The sequence below is a fragment of the Rhinopithecus bieti genome, unplaced genomic scaffold (assembly GCF_001698545.2).
Source record: "Rhinopithecus bieti isolate Rb0 unplaced genomic scaffold, ASM169854v2 scaffold_57210, whole genome shotgun sequence".
Lineage (NCBI taxonomy): Eukaryota > Metazoa > Chordata > Mammalia > Primates > Cercopithecidae > Rhinopithecus > Rhinopithecus bieti.
Window position 1 is genome coordinate 1,128,018 of NW_016823439.1, and position 21,183 is coordinate 1,149,200.

General features: G+C 40.2%; 1 protein-coding gene across 1 annotated transcript in view; it reads right to left on the minus strand.

Annotated features, from left to right (window-relative positions):
- TRIM37 (tripartite motif containing 37) overlaps window positions 1-21,183 on the minus strand; it is a 110,789-nt gene that overhangs the window by 88,968 nt on the left and 638 nt on the right. Inside the window, exons 3-5 of the mRNA XM_017861564.1 lie at window positions 19,567-19,668; window positions 6,123-6,163; window positions 3,596-3,712 (exon numbers count right to left, since the gene is read on the minus strand). Of these exons, the coding sequence (XP_017717053.1) occupies window positions 3,596-3,712; window positions 6,123-6,163; window positions 19,567-19,668 (260 nt within the window). The remainder of the gene's footprint in view (window positions 1-3,595; window positions 3,713-6,122; window positions 6,164-19,566; window positions 19,669-21,183) is intronic.

Sequence of the window (21,183 nt, forward strand, 5' to 3'; positions counted from 1 at the left end):
AGAGAGAGAGAGAGAGAGAGAAAAGAATGAAGGTTTAATATCCAGAATATATAAATAACACCTATAATTCAACAAACAAATTTTAAAAACTCCCATTTAAACATGAGCAAAAGATCTCCAGTAAGCATATGAAAAGGTGCTCATCACTACTAATCATTACAGAAATGTGAATCCTAACCTCATACCGTATTAGGATGGTTGCTATAAAAAAAAAAAAAAAAAAGAGCAAGTGTTGGCCAGGATGTGGAGAAACTGGAACCCTTGTGCACTGTTGGTGGGACTGTAAAATGGTACGGTCACTATGGAAAACAGTATGGAGATTCCTTAAAGACTTAAATTAGGCCGGGCGCGGTGGCTCAAGCCTGTAATCCCAGCACTTTGGGAGGCCGAGATGGGCGGATCACGAGGTCAGGAGATCGAGACCATCCTGGCTCACATGGTGAAACCCCGTCTCTACTAAAAAATACAAAAAAACTAGCTGGGCGAGGTGGGCGCCTGTAGTCCCAGCTACTTGGGAGGCTGAGGCAGGAGAATGGCATAAACCCGGGAGGCGGAGCTTGCGGTGAGCTGAGATCCGGCCACTGCACTCCAGCCCCGGCGACAGAGCGAGACTCCGTCTCCAAAAAAAAAAAAAAAACTTAAATTAAAAATAGAATTACCACATGATCTAGCAATGCTACTTCTGATTATATAACCAAAAGAACTGAAAGCAGAGTCTCAAAGACATGAACATCCATGTTCATAGCAGCATTATTCACTACAGCCCAAAGGTGGAAGCAACGCCATTTTCACTGACAGATGAATGGATAAACAAAATGTGACATATACATACAATATAATATTACTCAGCCTTAGAAAGGTAGGAAGTTTTGACACATGGATGAACCTTGAGGACATTATGCTAAGTAAAATAAACCAGTTACAAAAAGATAGGTACTGTACGGTTTTACTCATATGCGGTATCTAGAGTACTCAAATTGATAGAAACAGAAAGTACATCCGGGCGCGGTGGCTCAAGCCTGTAATCCCAGCACTTTGGGAGGCCGAGACGGGCGGATCACAAGGTCAGGAGATCGAGACCATCCTGGCTAACCCGGTGAAACCCCGTCTCTACTAAAAAATACAAAAAACTAGCTGGGCAAGGTGGTGGGCGCCTATAGTCCCAGCTACTCGGGAGGCTGAGGCAGGAGAATGGCGTGAACCCGAAAGGCGGAGCTTGTAGTGAGCTGAGATCCAGCCACTGTACTCCAGTTTGGGCGACAGAGCGAGACTTCTTCTCAAAAAAAAAAAAAGAAACAGAAAGTACAATGGTGGCTGCCAGGGGCTGGTGGGAAGAGGGAATGGGGAGTGGTTTAATGGGTACAGTTTCAGATTTGCAAGTTTAAAAAGTTCTGGAGATTGGTTGAACATGTGAACATGCTTAACATAACTGAACTGTACATTTAAAAATGATTAAGATGGTAATTTTATGTATATTTTACCATAATTAAAATGTTTTAAGTATTCTCTTGTTTATAAAGTAGACACACTCTTGCAATTTTTTTTTTTGAGACGGAGTCCAGCTCTGTCATCCAGTCTGGAATGCAGTGGCACGATTTTGGCCCACTACAATCTACACCTTCTGGGTTCAAGCAATTCTTGCTGCCTCAGCCTCCCAAGTAGCTGGGATTACAGGCGCCCACAACCATGCTCAGCTATTTTTTCGTATTCTTAGTACAGACAGGGTTTCACCATGTTGGCCAGGCTGGTCTTGAACTCCTGACCTTAGGTGATCCACCTGCCTTAGTCTCCCAAAGTGCTGGGATTACAAGCATGAGCCACTGCGCCTGACCCACTCACGCATTTTTAAAAAAGCATTTCATTGATGAAGGACACCGATCTTAGAGAAAATACTTAGATAGGTTTATATTTTATATTTCTAATTCATAAGTAATCAGAATATCAAATGGGAAATTAATAAAGGTTAGAAAAAATATATCAGATACTGTTTGGAAGCTCACTTAGCAAGACTTCCAAAATACCACATGTATAATATAACTTTTACAATATAGAAAATTTGCCAAAACTCCACTTAATCAACAGCCTGCATTCACCTGCAAAAAGGGAAGGCCAGTAGGCATCAAACGGCAAATAAAGACTAGCAGGTTAGCAAACTGTAGCGGTCCATTCCTTTTGAGGCTCTAATAGAACAGGCCCAACAAGAGGTAAAAGGTCTTTCCAAATAGTAATACCCACCACTTCAGAGGAAAAACACCTAAGTGTTCACCTAAGAAATGTGTTATTATATAGAAAAGAAATTAAATAACTACTTTTGGTGAGACCTCCACAATGCTACAAATGACAGAATTCCTTAAAAGTCCAGTTAAACTGAATAGTAGCTTTTTAGTTTTAGTTTTTTTTTTTTTTGGGGAGATGGAGTCTTGCTCTGTCACCCAGGCTGGAGTGCAATGACACCATCTCAGCTCACTACAACCTATGCCTCCTGAGCTCAAGTGATTCTCCTGCCTCAGCCTGCCAAGTAGCTGGTATTACAGGCGTCCACCACCACACCCAGCTAATTTTTGTATTTTTAGTAGGGACGAGGTTCTCCATGTTGGCCAGGCTGGTCTTGAACTCCTGACCTCAGGAAATCCACCGGTCTCGGCTTCCCAAAGTGCTAGGATTATAGGCATGAGCCACCACACCTGCCCAAATAATAGGTTTTAATTCTGATTATGCATTAATGTGTTATACTACCATAATTAAGCCTCTTTTCTTTTTCTTTTTCTTTTTTTAAGTGATGGGGGTCTTGCTATGTTACCTAAGCCATCCTCTGGGCTCAAGAGATCCTCCTGCCTGAGCCTCCCAAGTAGCTGAGACTATAGGTGCACACCACCATGCCCTGTTCTCTTATTTCTATGGTTCTAGTTCCTCAGTATAATGAAGAAACAGATAAAATTTTTTCTAACGACCTGTGAGGTTTCAACCTCTTGCTTTACCATGTTGTGACTCTACAGAAAGTGACCAGGTTTTATTTCTAAACATTCAAGGGTCCTGGAATCTCACCTAATTCACGTTATTTTATTGTTGCTGGACAGTGAAGCCTTACAATTAACCATGTTGTAGCTTCTTCATCTATAAAAACAAATCACTGCCACATCATTCTTTCCTTTCTTTATCTGCTCCCCATAACAACTCTCCAGATATGTTCAAAATTCTTCAATCATGGAACATAAGACCATTTATTCATTCTTGTCCCTTAAACGACTTAACACAGTATTATCACTGTGTCCCCATTAAACAGTTAACAGAAATCATGTCTCATTTACCTCTGTATGCCTATCATCTAGCAAAGCACTTTCTGTATGGGGGGAGGGGAGGGAGGGGAGGGCAAGGAGTGTCTGTGTATATACATGGCATGAAATAACCGTTGTTAAATAAACATAATAAGAATATGTTACTTAACGGCAACAGCACATGATTGAAAGAATTAAAAATTTAAGAAATTTAACACTATTTATTCATAAATAACTAAATGGCAACTACCAATATAGTGTCATTAAACAACACAAAGGCAAAATCCATTCCATATTGAACAAAGAAATTGAGGACATACTTGTCCTTTTCATTTTCTTCATGTTTGGTGAGACTGCAGAGTTGAAGAGTATCGAGCTGTTGTGTTACTTCTTCTGCCCAACGACAATTTACTAGTTCTCGTAGCTGGAGTGGAGCACTGGGGAGAAAATCCATACACATACACTAATTCATGAATTTCAGATTATTTTATAAAATAAACACATCTCTCAAAATAGAGAGCACAATAATACTCATACCATAACACTATTTTTTTTAAGAGATAGAGTTTCACTCTATGACCCAGGGTGGAATGCAGTGGCATGGATGATCATGGTTCACTGCAGCCTTGACCTCCTGGGCTCAAGCGATCCTCCTGCCTCAGCCTCCTGAGTGGCTGGGACTACAGCAGCACACCATCAAATCCAGGTAATTTTAAAATTTTTTGTAAAGACAGGGATCTCGCTATATTTCCCAGGCTGGTCTTGAACTCCTGGCCTCCAGTGATCCTCCCAAAGTACTGGGATTACAGGTATGAGCCACTACCTGGCCCCATAACACTATTAAAACTAAAAAAAAAAAAAAAAAAGAAAAAAAAAAAAAGAAAAGACAAAATGAAAATACAATTTGCAACTTATTTTCACCATATTAACATGTCATTTACAAAACAAACAAAAAAACAAAAACATATGATTCAGAATATGGACTGAATTCTCAACTTCTGAGTCTAACACTGTACTGTTGGCATGGTGGCTCATGCCTGTAATCTCAGCACCTTGGGAGGCTGAGGCAGGTAGATTGCTTGAACTGAGGTGTTTGAGACCAGCCTGGACAACATGATGAAACCCTGTCTCTACAAAAAATTAGCCAAGCGTGGTGGCATGTGCCTATAGTCCCAGCTACCTGTGAAGCTGAGGTAGGAGGACCACCTGAGCCAGGGAGATTGAGGATGCAGTGAGCCAAGATTGCGCCACTGCACCCCAGCCTGGAGAAAGAGATCGACAACCACACGTAGCTAGTGGCTACCATACTGGACAGTGTAGACATAGAACACTTTCATCATTATAAAAAGTTCAACTTGATAGTGCTGGTCTTATAAGATAATATAAGAAAGGTGGGACCAGGCACACTGGTTCACACCTACAATCCTAGCACTTTGGGAGGTCAAGGTGGTAGGATCCCTTGAGCCCAGGAAGTCAAGACCAGTTTGGCAAACACAGTGACATCTCATCTCTACAAAAAATAAACAAAATTAGCTTGGCATGGTAGCACACACCAGTGGTCCCAGTTAGGAGGGAGGTTGAGGTAGGAGGATCACCTGAGCCCAGGAGGTCGAGGCTGCAGTGAGCTGAGATCGTGCCACTGCACTCCAGCCTGGACAACAGAGCGAGACCCTGTCTCAAAAAAAAAAAAAGTAAAGAAAAGTGAATACAAAATGAAAAAATGGGCAACAGATGGCACTCCAGCATTATTTTTTGAAACCAAAAGTAGAGATAACCTAAACGTCTCTCAATATGGGGATAAATAAATCAAGATATAGTCATAACATTGATTAGTCACTTTTAAAAAAATGACTTATATATACACACAATCAAGAAAAGATACCTACCATATTTTACATGAAAAAGCAAACTGCAAAATAATATTATATCATTGGGATATTTTAAGAAAAAGCATATGGGAATCACATACGCATGTATTTAAATATAGGCACAATTATACTGGATTAGGGCATTACAAAATACATGCACAAAAAACAGTCTAGAAGAATAGATACCAAACCCAACAATTTCTTTTGCAAGTGTTATTAAGTGAGAAGACAGGGCAGGGAGTATCAGAATCAGAAGCCTTTTTATTTTATATTTATCTCTACCATATGGATTTTATTTTTTTTTTTTTTTTTTTTTTTATTGAGACAGACTCTCGCTCTGTCACTCAGGCTGGAGTACAATGGCACGATATTGGCTCAAGTGCAGCAGTGCGATCTCAGCTCACTCCAACCTCCACCTCCTAGGTTCAAGTGATTCTCACGTTTCAGCTTCCTGAGTAGCTGGGACTATAGGTGCGTGCCACCACGCCCGGCTAATTTTTGTATTTTTAGTAGAGACAAGGTTTCACTATGTTGGCCAGGCTGGTCTCGAATTCCCGACCTCAGGTTATCCAGCCACCTTGGCCTCCCAAAGTGCTGGGATTACAGGTGTGAGCCACTGTGCCCGGCCAAACTATCTGGATTTTTTTAACCAGAAACATTAAAATTTTTTGCTTAATTATAAAAGGTAAGTTATGGCCTAACTATCTGGATTTTTTAACCAGAAACATGAAAAATGTGTTGCTTAATTATGAAAGGTAAATTAAGAACTTACACAAGTATTTTCTAAGAGCGGCAGAGTACAACATAGTAGAATTAGTCCCTGCATTTCTTTTTCTAGTCAGATTGCTTATTTCTACTCAACTATCTTCAAGAAGAAGAGAAATGGGCTGACTGCAGGAAAACTGCCTTTATGAATCCCAAGGCACATTCTGACCTTACTATTTTGCAAATTCACAAATAATCATAGCGAAACACTTACCGGCAATGAGGACATTGAGCTCTCTGCTCTGTCAGCCAGCGCTAAGGGGTCAAAAGATTAGATTTTGATTAGAAAACACCATTACTTTATTTACATATATATATAAAATAATACAAATCTAATGAGTTTTAAGCACTCTCTAGTGCTTAATTTTAGAGATACTTACAGAAATAACAGGCAATCTACTGTCTCCTTCACACTGTCATCCTCATAGGGATAAACTTTTAAAGGGACTGAACTCAATGCAAAATAGCTGTTAAAAGGCTACTCTCACACAGGAAAAGGAACGATTCCAGGACTAGCTGATTCTCACAGGGAACGTGTATATAATCTTACTATTGCCTTATAATAATGACTGCCTCCTTTGCACTCAAAAATAAACCATAGTGATGACTTATTTCTATCTAGTTTATTACTGAATTTATTTTTTAAAAAGCTAATTCAAAAAAAGGGAAGCTAATTCTGAGTTACATAAATTATAGACATGTAAATTAAACCTAAAAAAATGAATAAGCAATAGAGCACAACTTTTAAGTCTTAAAACAGTTTCATAGGGCCAGGCGCGGTGTCTCATGCCTGTAATCCCAGCACTTTGGGAGGCCAAGCTGGGCAGATCGCCTGAGGTCAGCAGATGGAGACCAGCCTGGCCAACATGGTGAAACCCTGTCTCTACTAAAAATACAAAAATTAGCCAGGAATGGTGGCAGGCGCCTGTAATCCCAGCTACTCAGGAGGCTGAGGCAGGAGAATCGCTTGAACCAGGGAGGCGGAGGTTGCAGTGAGCTGAGATCCTGCCACTGCACTCTAGCCTGGGCGACAGAGCAAGATTCTGTCTCAAAACAAAACAAAACAAAAAATACGGTTTCATAGTTCAGTAATTGAAGCTTCTAGATATCTTGGTTTCCTCATAATTACAAAAAGGTTTTAGAAGAGAATAATGTCTCTACTAAACCAAAAATTATATTAATAATTGATTAGGAAACTGAGAGCAATCTTATACCATATGGAAGGAGATGTTAAGATTTTCTGACTAGTTTTCAGGAAACAACAGGTTTATAATAAAAAAAAACTTTATGTTTTAGTTGTCTGATAAATAGGTTCAGAGGTAAATAACTATGATCCTATACCAACGTACTCCCAATATCTGTTATTTGTTTATCTCTTTCTACTTTTTAAAATGAACATGAGCTTTAACTTGATGCCAAATAATTAATTTAGAAATAAAATTCCCAAGGAAACCTTAAAGGACAGTAAAAGACTTAAAATGATAGGAAGCAAGGTACTTCAGAGCAAAGAAAATAAAGCTGAAAGTAAAAGCATACAAAGCACGCCTGTAATCCCAGCACTTTGGGAGGCTGAGGTGGGCAGATCATGAGGTAAGGAGTTCGAGACCAGCCTGGCCAACATAGTGAAATCTCGTCTCTACTAAAAATACAAATTTAGCCAGGTGTGGTGGTGCAAGCCTGTAGCCCCAGCTACTTGGGAGGCTGAGGCAGGAGAATTGCTTGAACTAGGAGGTAGAGGCTGCAGGGCGCCGAGATCGTGCCACTGCACCGTACAGCCTGGGTGACACAGCGTCACTCTGTCTCAAAAAATAAAATAAAATAAAGTAAAATCCTACGGAAAAGGATTCCTCCATTCTTAATAACCTTGAACATTATTATTACCTTGGTCTCTAGGCAAAAACGAAATCTGGGTCAGGTTTCTTCCCCTGAAACAATGACATGACCATGCCACTCTTCTGTTTAAAGTCATAGCTCCTCTCCAGAACCGGTCTCATGAACTCCTCTCCAGAACTGGTCTCATAAACTCCTTTCCAGAACTGGCCCTATGACCCAGCAAGGTTATGTCTTTACATGTTTCCTCTCTCTGCCTAAGATATTCTTTAAAATCTTTCTTCGTCTGGGTTACTCCTACTCATTATTTAGATTTCAGTTCATAAGCTGCTTTCTCCAAAAAGCGTTCCCTGACACTCTGCAGACTATTTTAGATACAATTGCCATGCTCTGCCACAGCAACCTACACTTCCCCCCTCAGAAACATTATTATGACAACTTATTTGTTGATCTTCTCTGTCCTGCTAGATTATAAACCTTACAAAGACTGGGACTATGATAGGGAGTAACCAAATCATATGTTTAAATGTCCCCCTCCCTCCCAGTCAAAACAGGCTTACTGCTGCACTATGTAACACTGTTGACATCTGTGCATTTGCTTATATTGGCCCTCCCTCCATGTCCTCTCTCTGGATCATGGAAATGTCACTGGATCAAGTCCATAAAATTTCCTGCCTTTCCCAGGCTACATTGAGCTTTACATTCTCTGAATATTTGTGGCATATTTATCTTGTATTCCACAATCTAATTTATTTATTTATTTTTTGAGACAGAGTCTCACTCCCTCACCCAGGCTCAAGTGCAGCGGTGCCATCTCAACTCACTGCAACCTCTGCCTCCCAGGTTCAAGCAATTCTCGTGCCTCAGCCTCCCGAGTAGCTGGGATTACAGGCATGCATCGCCGCACCCAGATGGTTTCTGCATTTTTGTTAGAGACGGGGTTTTCCTATGTTGGCTAGGCTGGTCTCCAGCTCCGACCTCAAATGATCCGCCCACCTGAGCCTCCCAAAGTGCTGGGATTACAGGCATACAGGCATGAGATTACTCAGCCTCCACAATCTAATTTAATTACAAAATAAATATGACAATGTTAATACTCTGAGAAAAACAATGTTTCTCTCAAACCAAACCAACCAACCAGTGGTACAATATTAATGCATAATGTTAAATATGTTTAGAGCATTCCCCTCATTCAATTTAAAAATTATAAACATAAAATAAAATTAAAATTAAAAATTATTTTCTCTCCATCATTAAACTGGAAGAATCACAATCTTTAGATCTGTGTCTGATTCCCAGCTCTGGCACTTACGGACCACATGACATTGGACAAGTGACTGAGCTCGTCTCCTCATATGCAACAAGAGAATCAACATACCTACCCTGGAAAACTGCTGTAACGGTTAGAGAAGCTGTTAGCAATAAATACTAAGTATATAAGATAATCTTTAAAAAAATGGCTGCTAACATTTATAGTTCAATTACTACTGGATGTGAGGAAAAAGGACGATTAAAGTGAACTAGGTTTTTGGATAAAAAACTAGGTTCCTGACTGGAAAAGAAACAGATTTGGCATGGAAAAAATAAAAAAACACCTCTTATAGAGATAATATATTTGAAATGCATACTACAAGTCCAAACGAGGGTAGTTAGATACTAGAGGCAGGAAAAAGGCCAAGACTGAAAAGATAAAGTTGTGAAGTATAAGTCTAGAGGTAGTGTTAAAAGTCATGGACCAGTCAAATGTGGTGGCTCACACCTTTAATCCCAGCACTTCGGCAGGCCAAGGTGGGAGGATTGCTTAAGGCCAGGAGGTCCAGACCAGTCTAGGTCACACAGCAAGATACCATCTCTACAATAAACTTAAAAATTAGCCAGGCATGGTGGGCATGCCTGTAGTCCCAGCTACTCCTCAGGAGGCTGAGGTGGGAGGATGAATTGAATCCAGAGGTCGGGGCTGCAGTGAGCCATGATCATGCCACTGTCTCTAGCCTGGATAACAGAGCAAGACTCAGTCTCTTTAAAAAAAAAAAAAAATCTATAGACCATGAAGTTACTAGGAGGATAGTATAGCTATTACGGCTAAAATACCAAAGAAGATAATGTTTCAAGAAAAACAGATAAAGTAATTTGTGCTGACGCTCTGAGAAGGAAAGATAAGGCCAATGAAATGTTCACTGGATTTAGCAAAATTGAGTCTACACCCTGTAGGAGCTATGTGAGTAGTGTGGAGGGAACTAAAATCAAGTTAGAATGGGCTGAAGGGTAAGTAGACGGCGACGTTGCAGAGATATGGAGTGGAAAACACTCATTTAAATAGTTTTAGCTATAAGAGAAAACAGGCAGTAAATAGGAAATTTGTTAACAAAGAACCTTTATTCCCAAATAGCTCAAAATTGCAAGGAAACCAGGAGGCAGATCACAGAGGATCTCAGATGCCTTGTGAAAACATACAAAATTTCCTACATCCCCTAATGTATTGTTTGAGGCAAACTATATATACATACAAAAACATGCTAAATACTGTCTGGGTTTTTTGTTTTTGAGACAAGTCACACTCTGTCGCTCACGCAGGAGTGCAGTGGCCCAAACACAGCTCACTGCAGCCTCAACCTCTTGGTCTCAAGAGGTCCTCCCACCTGACCCTCAGAAGTAGCTGGGGCTACAGATGTGCCCACTACATCCAGCTAATTTTTTAATTTTTGCAGAGATGGGATCCTGCCATGTTGCTCAGGCTGGTCTTGAAGTCCTGGGCTCAAACAATCCTCCGCCTTTGGCCTCCCAAAGTGCTGGGACTACAGGGATGAGCCACGGCGCCCAACCTAAAATAGTTTCTTACAAACATCTATACCACTAAACTACAACCAAAGTCCACTTCTTACGGTGTGTCTACCAGAGAAAGGGAAAAGCAGTCCCTTTGTTCATCTCCAAAAACTTGTAAGAATGAGTCATTATCATAAAGATTGTATATATTAATTATCTAGTATACAGAACTAAATAAGCCAGATGGTAAATAAAATTACTGTTAGTGTAACAGCAGACCAAAAAGAGAGAGTTTTAAAAAAAACATCAGCCAGGCATGGTGGCTCACGCCTGTAATCCCAACACTTTGGGAGGCCGAGGTGGGTGGATCACCTGGGGTCTGGAGTTCGAGACCAGCCTGGGAAACATGGTGAAACCCCAACTCTACTAAAAATATAAAAATTAGTCAGGCATGGTGGTGGTTGCCTGCAATCCCAGCTACTCGGGAGGCTGAGGCAGGACAATCGCTTGAACCCAGGAAGCGAAGGTTACAGTGAGCTGAGATTGTGCCACTGCACTACAGCCTGGCTGACAGTGAGACTGTCTCAAAAAAAAAAAAAAAAATCAACTTTGTTACAGAAAACAAGCTCTTTGAGAAACATTAATTACAGCAATCATTAAAAATCTTAGATCATGGGTTCATGATTGATTAAATATTACTTCCAACACCTAATCCTGCATTTGAAATTAATTTAAAATACAAATATTTATTAAATTCCTTCCATTTCTTCAGAATATACTCAGAGATATCACTATTGACACGCACTGTGTATCCTCATTCATAATGCTATGTGAAAAATTTTAATGTATATATATTGCTCTGGGAGTTTAAGACATTTACTAGAGAAACTGTGCTAGGTAAATCCTCAACAAAATCCTAATAAAACTAATTCAACAGCATATTTAAAAGACTATACACTGTAGCCAAGTGGGATTTATTCCTGGAATACAAAGATGGTTCAACTATAAAAATCATTCAATGTAATAAACCACTTCATGGAAAACCCCCACTACGATCATCTCAATTATACAGAAAAGGCATCTGACAAAATCCAATATCCTTTCATGACAAAAATACTCAATAGACAGAAATAGAAGGGAACTTCCTCAACTTGATAAAGGCCATATATAAAACTCATAAAATCATAGTCAACGATTCAAAGGCTTTAACTCTTCCCCTTAAGATCAGGAAAATTCCCCTTAAGATCAGGAAAAGACAAGGATGCCAGCTTTTACAATCTCTATTCAACATAATACAGGTACTAAAATTCCAGCCACAGTACTTAGGCAAAATAAAGAAATAAAAAGTATCCTAATTAAAAAAGAAGTGAAATTATCTTTTGCAGACGACATGATCTTATCTGTAAAAATCCCTAACGAGTCTACAAAATATTGTTAAAGCTAATAAATGCAGCAGTTACAGGATACAAAATAAACACACAAAAAACACTGGCATTTCTATAAGCTTGCAATGAACAATCAAAAAAGGAAATTAAGAAAATAACACATTTGCAACAGCATCAAAAGGAATAAAATGCTTAGGAAAAAAACGAAGCAAGCATTTGAAAGACATACACGGAGGCTGAGTGTGGTAGCTCACACCTATAATCCCAGCACTGGGAGGCCAAGACAAGAGGACTGCTTGAACCCAGGAAGTTGAGGCTGCAGTGAGCCATAATCACATCACTGCACTCCAGCCTGGGTGACAGCAAGATCCTGTCTCAAAAAAATAAAAAAGAAAAAGAAAGAAAGACTTATACATGCCAAACTACAATACACTGCTGAAAGAAGTTAGAGAAGTCCTAAATAAATGGAAAGACACCCATGTTCAAGGATCGTAAGATTTAATATTTTTAGGACAGCAATACTACTCAAAGGCATGTACAGAATCAATGTAATCCCTACTAAAACTCCAATGGTGCTTTTCATATTGGTAGAAAAATGCATTTAAAATTCACATGGAATCTCAAGGGATGCCAAATAGCTAAAACTATCTTGAAAAAGACAAAGTTGGAGGACCCACACTAATTTCAAAACTTACTACAAAGCTACAGTAATCAAAGCAGTGTGGTACTACCATAAGAACAGAAATAGAGACTAACAGAACAGAATACAGAGGTAGAAATAAACACAAATATTTTATGATTCCATGTATATGAGGTACTTAAAACGGTCAGTGTAAAGATAGAAGGTAGAATAGGGGTTAACGGGGCTAGAGGGAAGAGAATAAGGAGAATTTATCAAGTACAGAGTTTCAGTTTGGGATGATGAAAAGGTACTAAAGGTGGATAGTGGTGATGGCTGCACAACAATGTGAATGTACTTAATGCCACTAAACTGTACTCTTAAAAATACAGTTAAAATCGTAAATGTGACTGAGCCAAGTGGCTCACATCTGTAATCCTAGCACTTGGGAGGCCAAGGCAGGCAGATCACTTGAGCCCAGGAGTCTGAGGCCAACTTGGTCAACAAAGTAAAACCCTGTCTCTACAAAAAATAAAAAAATTAACCAGGCACAATGGCACACACTTGTGGTCCCAGCTACTCAAGAGTGTGAAGCAGGCCAACTGCTCAAGCCCAAGAGATTGAGGCTGCAGTGAGCCATGACTGTGTCACTGAGCTCCAACGTGGGTAACAGAGTGAGACACTGTCTCATTTAAAAAAAAAAGGGTTAATCTTACATTAGGTATATTTTACCACAATTAAAAAAAAAAAAAAGTTAAAACAGAATACCATATGATCTAGCAATTTCACTCCTAGATATATATTCAAAAGAAATGAAAGCAGGAACTCAAAACAGATAACTGTTAACAACAGAACTATTAACAATACCCAAAAGGTGAAAACAACCCAAGTGTATATCAAGAGATAAAAATGGATAAATAGGCTGGGCGCGGTGGCTCAATGCCTGTAATCTCAGCACTTTGGGAGGTCAAGGAGGGTGGATCACCAGGTCAAGAGATCAACACCATCCTGGCCAACATGGTGAAACCCCATCTCTACTAAAAACACAAAAATTAGCTGGGTGTGGTGGCACGCGCCTGTAGTCCCAGCTACTTAGGAGGCTGAGGCTGGAGACTCACTCGAACCTGGGAGAGAGGCGGAGGGTGCAGTGAGCCGAGATCGCGCCACTGCACTCCAGCTCCAGCCTGGCGACACAGCAAGACACTGTCTTAAAAAAAAAAAAAAAAAGGATAAACGAAAGGTGGTATATAGTCATGTGTCACATAAAGATGTATGGGTAAATGATGGACCGCATATACTACAGTAGTCTCATAAGATTAGAATGGAGCTGCCCTACATAGGTGTACTATTTTTTATCTTTTATACTGTATTTTTAATATACCTTTTCTATGTTTACTTATGTTTATTTTCTTTTTAATGGGTACAGACTTTCTGTTTGGGGTGATGAAAGGTTTCGGAAACAGCGATACGGTTGTACAACATCATGGATGTAATTAAAGACACTGAACTGTACCCTTAAATATGGGTAAAATGGAAATTTTGTTATATTTATTTAGCACAAAATGGGGGGCACTGAACAGACCCCTTACCAAAGACAACATATGGATGGTAAATAACTCCTGGAAAAGATGCTAACATCATTACTCAACAGAGAAACGCTAACTAAAACAAGGAGATACCTCTAAGAATGGCTACATACCCCGAGAATGGCTAAAATTCACAAAACCGAACATACCAACTGCTAGTATTAATGTGGAGGAATTGGAACTCTCATTCACTGCTGGTGAGAATGTAAAATTATAAAACTATTTCCTTTTTTTTCTCTGAGACAGAGTTTTGCTCTTGTTGCCCAGGCTGGAGTACAATGGCACGATCTCGGCTCACTGCAACCTCCACCTTCGGATTCAAGAGATTCTCCTGCCTCAGCTTCCCGAGTAACTGGGATTACAGGCATGAACCACCACGCCTGGTTAATTTTGTATTTTTATTAGAGACAGGGTTTTCCATGTTGTTCAAGCTGGTCTCGAACTCCCGAATTCAGGTGATCCGCCCGCTTCGGTCTCCCAATCCTTTTTTTAATTTAACCTTCATCCCTCTTCTCCTCTCCCTCTTTTGAAGTCCCTGGTGTCTAGCATTTCCCCCTTTATGTCCACGTATGTTGTTGTTTAGCTCTCAGATATAAGTATTTTAGAAGATAGCTGGGCAATTTTCAAAATGTTAAACACACATCTACCATATAATCTCTATCCATTCCATTTCTAATTACTTACCCAAGAGAAAAGAAAGCTTCTTGTACACAAATGTTCGCAGCAATTTTCACTGTAATAGCAAAAACTGTAAACATGCCATATGTCCATCAATAGACAAATGCATAAACAAATTGTGGTAAATACATACAATGGAATACTACTTAGCAATAAAAAGGAATACTACTGATACACACAGTATTTTTGCTGAGTGAAAAAAGCCAGATCCCTAAGAGTACGTATTGTATGATTTTCATTTGTGTAAAATTCCGGAGCATGCAAACTTATCTTTTCCTCTTTTCCATCCCCCTTATCTCTGAAGCAAACCTATCTATTGTGACAGAAAGCAGATCAGTGGTTGCCTGGGGACAAGGTAAGTAGAGGGAGGAATTACCAAGAGGCACAAGGAAAGTTTTGGGGATGACAGATACATTCACTAACTTGGCTGCAGTGATAGTCTCACAAGAGGATATATATGTCAAAACTGTACACTTGGCCAGGCGCAGTGACTCACATCTATAATCCTAGCACTTTGGGGGGCTGAGGTGGGTAGATCACTTGAGGTCAGGAGTTTGAGACCAACCTGACCAACATGGTGAAACCCTGTTTCTGCTAAAAATACAAAATTAGCCAGGCGTGGTGATGCATGCCTATAATCCCAGCTGCTTGGAAGGCTGAGGCAGGAGAATCACTTGAACCCAGGAGATGGAGGTTGCAGTAAGGGGAGATCGCATCATTGCACTCCAGGCTGGGCAACAAGAGCGAAACGCCATCTCAAAAAAAAAAAAAAAAAGAACAAAACAAACAAAAAACTGTACACTTTAAATATGTGTAGTTTATTGTATGTCAATTATACCTAATAAAAAATGACTGGCTTGAAAACAAGTAGGCAAACAATATTTGCTGAATGAATGAACAAGTGATCAGTGCATTCAGGAACCAAGACAGCCCTAGAAAGAAAGGTCAGAACCAGATCTGGACGGTTTGAACACAAGGCTAACACTCTTGGACTTTATCCTTTAAGTAATAAATTTCTGAGGCTTCTGGGAAAAAAAAGACACCAATGAAAAATATTAATATAGCAGCAGGACAGAAAATGGACTGGAAATAAGAAAAGACTCAAACCTGAGAGATCAGATAGAAAGTAATTAAATAATCTAAGCATGAGGTAACCAATGTTCATACTTCTCTATTAGCATGCTAATGATAAAAATAGAAAAGGTAAGACAAACATAAGTGAAACCGGGAGATAATAACTAATTGCACTTAAAAATCATTGGTATAGCCCAGGCGCGGTGGCTCATGCTAGTAATTCCAGCACTTTGAGAGGCCAAGGAGGGCAGATGAGTTGAGGTCAGTAGTTCAAGACCAGCCTGGGCAACACAGTGAAACCCCAACTCTACCAAAAAAAAAAAAATATATACACACACACACACACACACACACACACACACACACACACACACAAACACACACACAAACAGCTGGGCATGGTGGAGTGCACCTATACTCCCAGCAACTCGAGAGGCTGAGGCAGGAGAATCGCTTGAACCTGAGAGGCGGAGGTTGCAGTGACCCGAGATCACGCCACTGCACTATAGCCTGGGCAACAGAGCGAGACTCCATCTCAAAAAAATAAAAATAAAAAATAAAAAAATCATTGTATAAAGTTTCCAGTTTGACTGGCAGAACAGAACAAAAAGAATGAACTTAGAGTTGGTTTGAGAAAATAACACAAATAATTTGATCTTCAACAAAGTTCAAGATGCTAGAAGGACAACAAGATAAGACATCCACAAGTTAGTGCTGAAGGAACAGATTTAGGAGCCATGCACAGAGATGATAGCTAAAGCTGCTAAAGTAAACAAAATTTCCCAAAGTAGATGAATACTCCCAGAAACCTCAGAGTAGAGAACGAAGCAACAAGATCTTAAGAAATTAAGAAATAAATGCATTTAAGGGGCAGGAGGAAGAAGATGTAATAATGAAAAAATACAGAATCAATGAGGCATAAGGTAACAACTAAACACCATAAGCATATGGGACCTTCATCGAAAAAATCAGCCCAGATCCAGATTCTACCACTTAATTAACTATAGTAATGGAGGTCAATTACTTAATCTCTCTAGCATCAGTTTCACTGTTTATTAAAACATAGGTAAGTGTTAATGTGTATTAGTTGCTATTTTAACAACTCAACACCTTACAAACAAGTAGATACAGTATTTTATAATTTCTTAATTACTTCTTAGGTTATCTCATTTAATGCCACAACCACCCTGTAAAGCAAATCCTATCTGAATTCTACAGCTAAGGAAAGAAGGCCAAGAAAGATCGAATCTCTTAATTTTAGGAGTATGAGAACTAACATCATATTTAACTTGGTCTTCTGCACATGGTGCAGTGACAAAGAAAAGGCTATAGAGTTCTTGAACTTAATGGGTTCAAGTCCAGTACCATCAATTGTGAGCTGTGTGACTAGAAAAAAATGATTTAAGTGTTACCAATACTACTCTTGACAAAGGCATATTTATCTTCCTTAGGCAAGAATAAGGAAACAGAAATTTTCCTTTTTTTTTTTTTTTTTTTGAGATGAAGTCTCGCTCTGTCGCCAGGTTGGAGTGCAGTGGCTCACTGCAACCTCTGCCTCCTGGGTTCAAGTGATTCTCTTGTCTCAGCCTCTTGAGTAGCTGGGACTACAGGTACATGCCACCATGCCCGGCTAATTTTTGTATTTTTAGTAGAGACAGGGTTTCAACATATTGGTCAGGCTGGTCTTGAACTCCTGACCTCAGGTGATCCACCCACCTCACCCTCCCAAAATGCTGGGATTACAGGCGTGAGCTACCGCGCCCAGCCGAAACAGAAAGTTTGAGGTGAAGAGCATGTGAACTCTTTGATTTTCTCAGGAAAATAATTGAAGAGGAATGTGAACAAGGCAGTTTTCAATTGTGCTCTGTAGATGTGCTATTGGACGTTGGCACACACAACCAAACTTCCTCATAATGTTTTTTTGTTTTTTTGAGACACAGTCTCGCTCTGTCGCCCAGGCTGGAGTGCACTGGCGTGATCTCGGCTCACTGCAACCTCTGCCTCCTAGGTTCAAGCAATTCTCCTGCCTCAGCCTCCTCAGTAGCTGGGATTACAGGCACACACCACCACACTCGGCTAATTTTGTATTTTAGTAGACGGGGTTTCACCATGTTAATCAGGCTGGTCTCGAACTCCTGACCCCGTGATCCGCCCGCCTCGGCCTCCCAAAGTGCTGGGATTACAGGCCTGGGCCACCACTCCCAGCCAACATTCAAATTTTGTTTTGTTTTTTTTTTTTTGAGACGAAGTCTCACTTTGTCACCAGGCTAGAGTGCAGTGGCACTATCTCGGCTCACTGCAATCTCTGCCCTCCCAGGTTCAAGTGATTCTCCTGCTTCAGCCTCCTGGGTAGCTGGGACACAGGCGCATGCCACCAGACCCAGCTAATTTTGTATTTTAGTAGAGACNGTCTCGCTCTGTCGCCCAGGCTGGAGTGCACTGGCGTGATCTCGGCTCACTGCAACCTCTGCCTCCTAGGTTCAAGCAATTCTCCTGCCTCAGCCTCCTCAGTAGCTGGGATTACAGGCACACACCACCACACTCGGCTAATTTTTGTATTTTTAGTAGACGGGGTTTCACCATGTTAATCAGGCTGGTCTCGAACTCCTGACCCCGTGATCCGCCCGCCTCGGCCTCCCAAAGTGCTGGGATTACAGGCCTGGGCCACCACTCCCAGCCAACATTCAAATATTGTTTTGTTTTTTTTTTTTTTGAGACGAAGTCTCACTTTGTCACCAGGCTAGAGTGCAGTGGCACTATCTCGGCTCACTGCAATCTCTGCCCTCCCAGGTTCAAGTGATTCTCCTGCTTCAGCCTCCTGGGTAGCTGGGACACAGGCGCATGCCACCAGACCCAGCTAATTTTTGTATTTTTAGTAGAGACAGGGTTTCACCATGTTGGCCAGGATGGTCTCCATCTCTTTTTTTTTTTTTTTTTTTTTTTTAGGGACAGGGTTTCCCCATGTTGGCCAGGAGGGGCTCCCTCTCTTTTTTTTTTTTTTTTTTTTGAGACAGAGTCTCACTCTGTCGCAGAGGCTGGAGTGCAGTGGCTGGATCTCAGCTCACTGCAAGCTCCGCCTCCCGGGTTTACCGCCATTCTCCTGCCTCAGCCTCCCGAGTAGCTGGGACTACAGGCGCCCGCCACCTCGCCCGGCTAGCTTTTGTATTTTAGTAGAGACGGGGTTTCACCGTGTTAGCCAGGATGGTCTTGATCTCCTAACCTTGTGATCCGCCCGTCTCAGCCTCCCAAAGTGCTGGGATTACAGGCTTGAGCCACCGCGCCCGGCCAAGTCTCGATCTCTTGACGTTGTCATCCACCCATCTCGGCCTCCCAAAGTGCCAACACTCAAGTTTTAAAGCCACTAGATTATATTTATCTCTACAGTGTCTTGCAACTGTTTAAGATTAAACACTTTTTCTCCATCTTACTCACCAAACGCATATAAACTAGTAATCTTCTGAGCCCCACAGCACTTCTTTAGTGTCTCTTTATGACACCACACATTCTTCAATATAAACATTCTAAACTCCATTCCCTCAATTAGATTTAGGCTATTTGTCTAATCTACAATTTGTCATTTACCTTAGTATTCCTCAACCCCAAGCACAATGCAAGCAAGCACTTTAGGGCAAAAAAATGTAAAATAAAAAGATAACGGAAATGGTTAATCCTTACAATATATACTATATATACTAGTTACATGTAAAAAGAAATACAACTTACCCTAATACAGCTGAAACAACACAGCTTGGAGCAATGAGGACACAGGCGTGCATCCCGCAATTTCTCCATACAAATGAAACATCGGAAAACCTCAGCAATGCTCTGAAAACAATAAAAGATGTAAGATCCATCAGTTTAGGCTACTGAATCAAGAGTAAAAGGCAAGCTCAAAACAACTCAACATTTACATTTATTTTGGGCTGATATCTCTATTTTAACTATATTCCATATCAGGATTTGGTTGGTCAAGGTCCAGAGTACCTCAAAATATCTGGAAAATGTACTTCCATTTTCCTAAGCTTCATAATGATTCTATTCTAAGGAAAATATAGGAAATGCAAACACAGACTTATGCAGAAAAATTTTCACTGAAGCAGTAATTATAATGGCAAGAATCTAGGTACAGCCCAAATGTCCAAATATTAAGTAAATTACGGCAGTTACACAAAGATTACAGTCACTAGAAATGGTTCTTCATCTAATGATACAGAAAAATGCATATAATGTACAACAGCAAGGAAAAAAGGCCCAGGCACAATGGTTCATGACTGTAATCCCAGCACTTTGGGAGGCCGATGCAGGTGGATCACTTGAGGCCGGGAGTTCAAGACCAGTCTGGCCAAAATGGTGAAATCCCGTCTCTACTAAAAATACAAAAATTAGCCGGGCGTGGTGGTGTGCGCCTGTAATCCCAGCTACTCAGGAGGCTGAGGCAGGAGAATCGCTTGAACCTGGGAGGCGGAGGTTGCATTGAGCCGAGAGGGTGCCACTGCACTCCAGACTGGGTGACAGAGTGAGACTCAGTCTCAAAAAAAAAAAAAAAAAGGAAAAAAGGCAGACTATATGACTGAATACACAACATGAACTTTTAACTTTTCTGCAATTTCCCCAAAAGGTATAAACTGATTTTATAATTTAGAGGAAAAAGAAGTTTAAAAAGACACTTATCCTAAAGGCAGTGTACTGTGACCCAGAAAAAAATGAATTAAGAATCCAGAAATCTGAATTGCTGCCCTGATGTTAAAACCGACTAGCTACTTATTTGAACCTGAGATTCTGCCCCAATTGAAAATGCTGACAGTAGTTCAAAGCAATATTGGGAACAACAACAAAAATATGTAAATACAAGAAACAGTATTATCTTTGCAAGTCTCAGTTTAATCAATTTAGGAAGTAACTGAAAAGTTTTTAACAAGAAAAAAGATACAATTAAACGTATTCTTATTGTATTGTATACTTTGTTTTTATAGTACTGACATTTACTTTCACTCCATTCTAGAATTAAACCCTCCTAAAACCAAGATAAGTTTACAAAACCTTTATAATACTTTACATGAGGAATTAAGGAGAAAATTAAGAAAATTACTCGTGAATCTCATCATGACTCTGTAGGGTCAGAAAGAACCTGCGAGATGCAGATTCTGTAACCTGCAACGGGGTGGACAACAAGACTACAGAATGACTAGTTTCAAGTGGAATATCCATAACATGGTTACCTCTTACTAAAAAGCAAGGATTTCCTATTTCAGTATCTGAAAGGTTCAAAATTTGATAATGATTATACAATTAAGTTCAATAAACAATCTTTTAAAAAATATTCCTAGCCTTTACTTACAT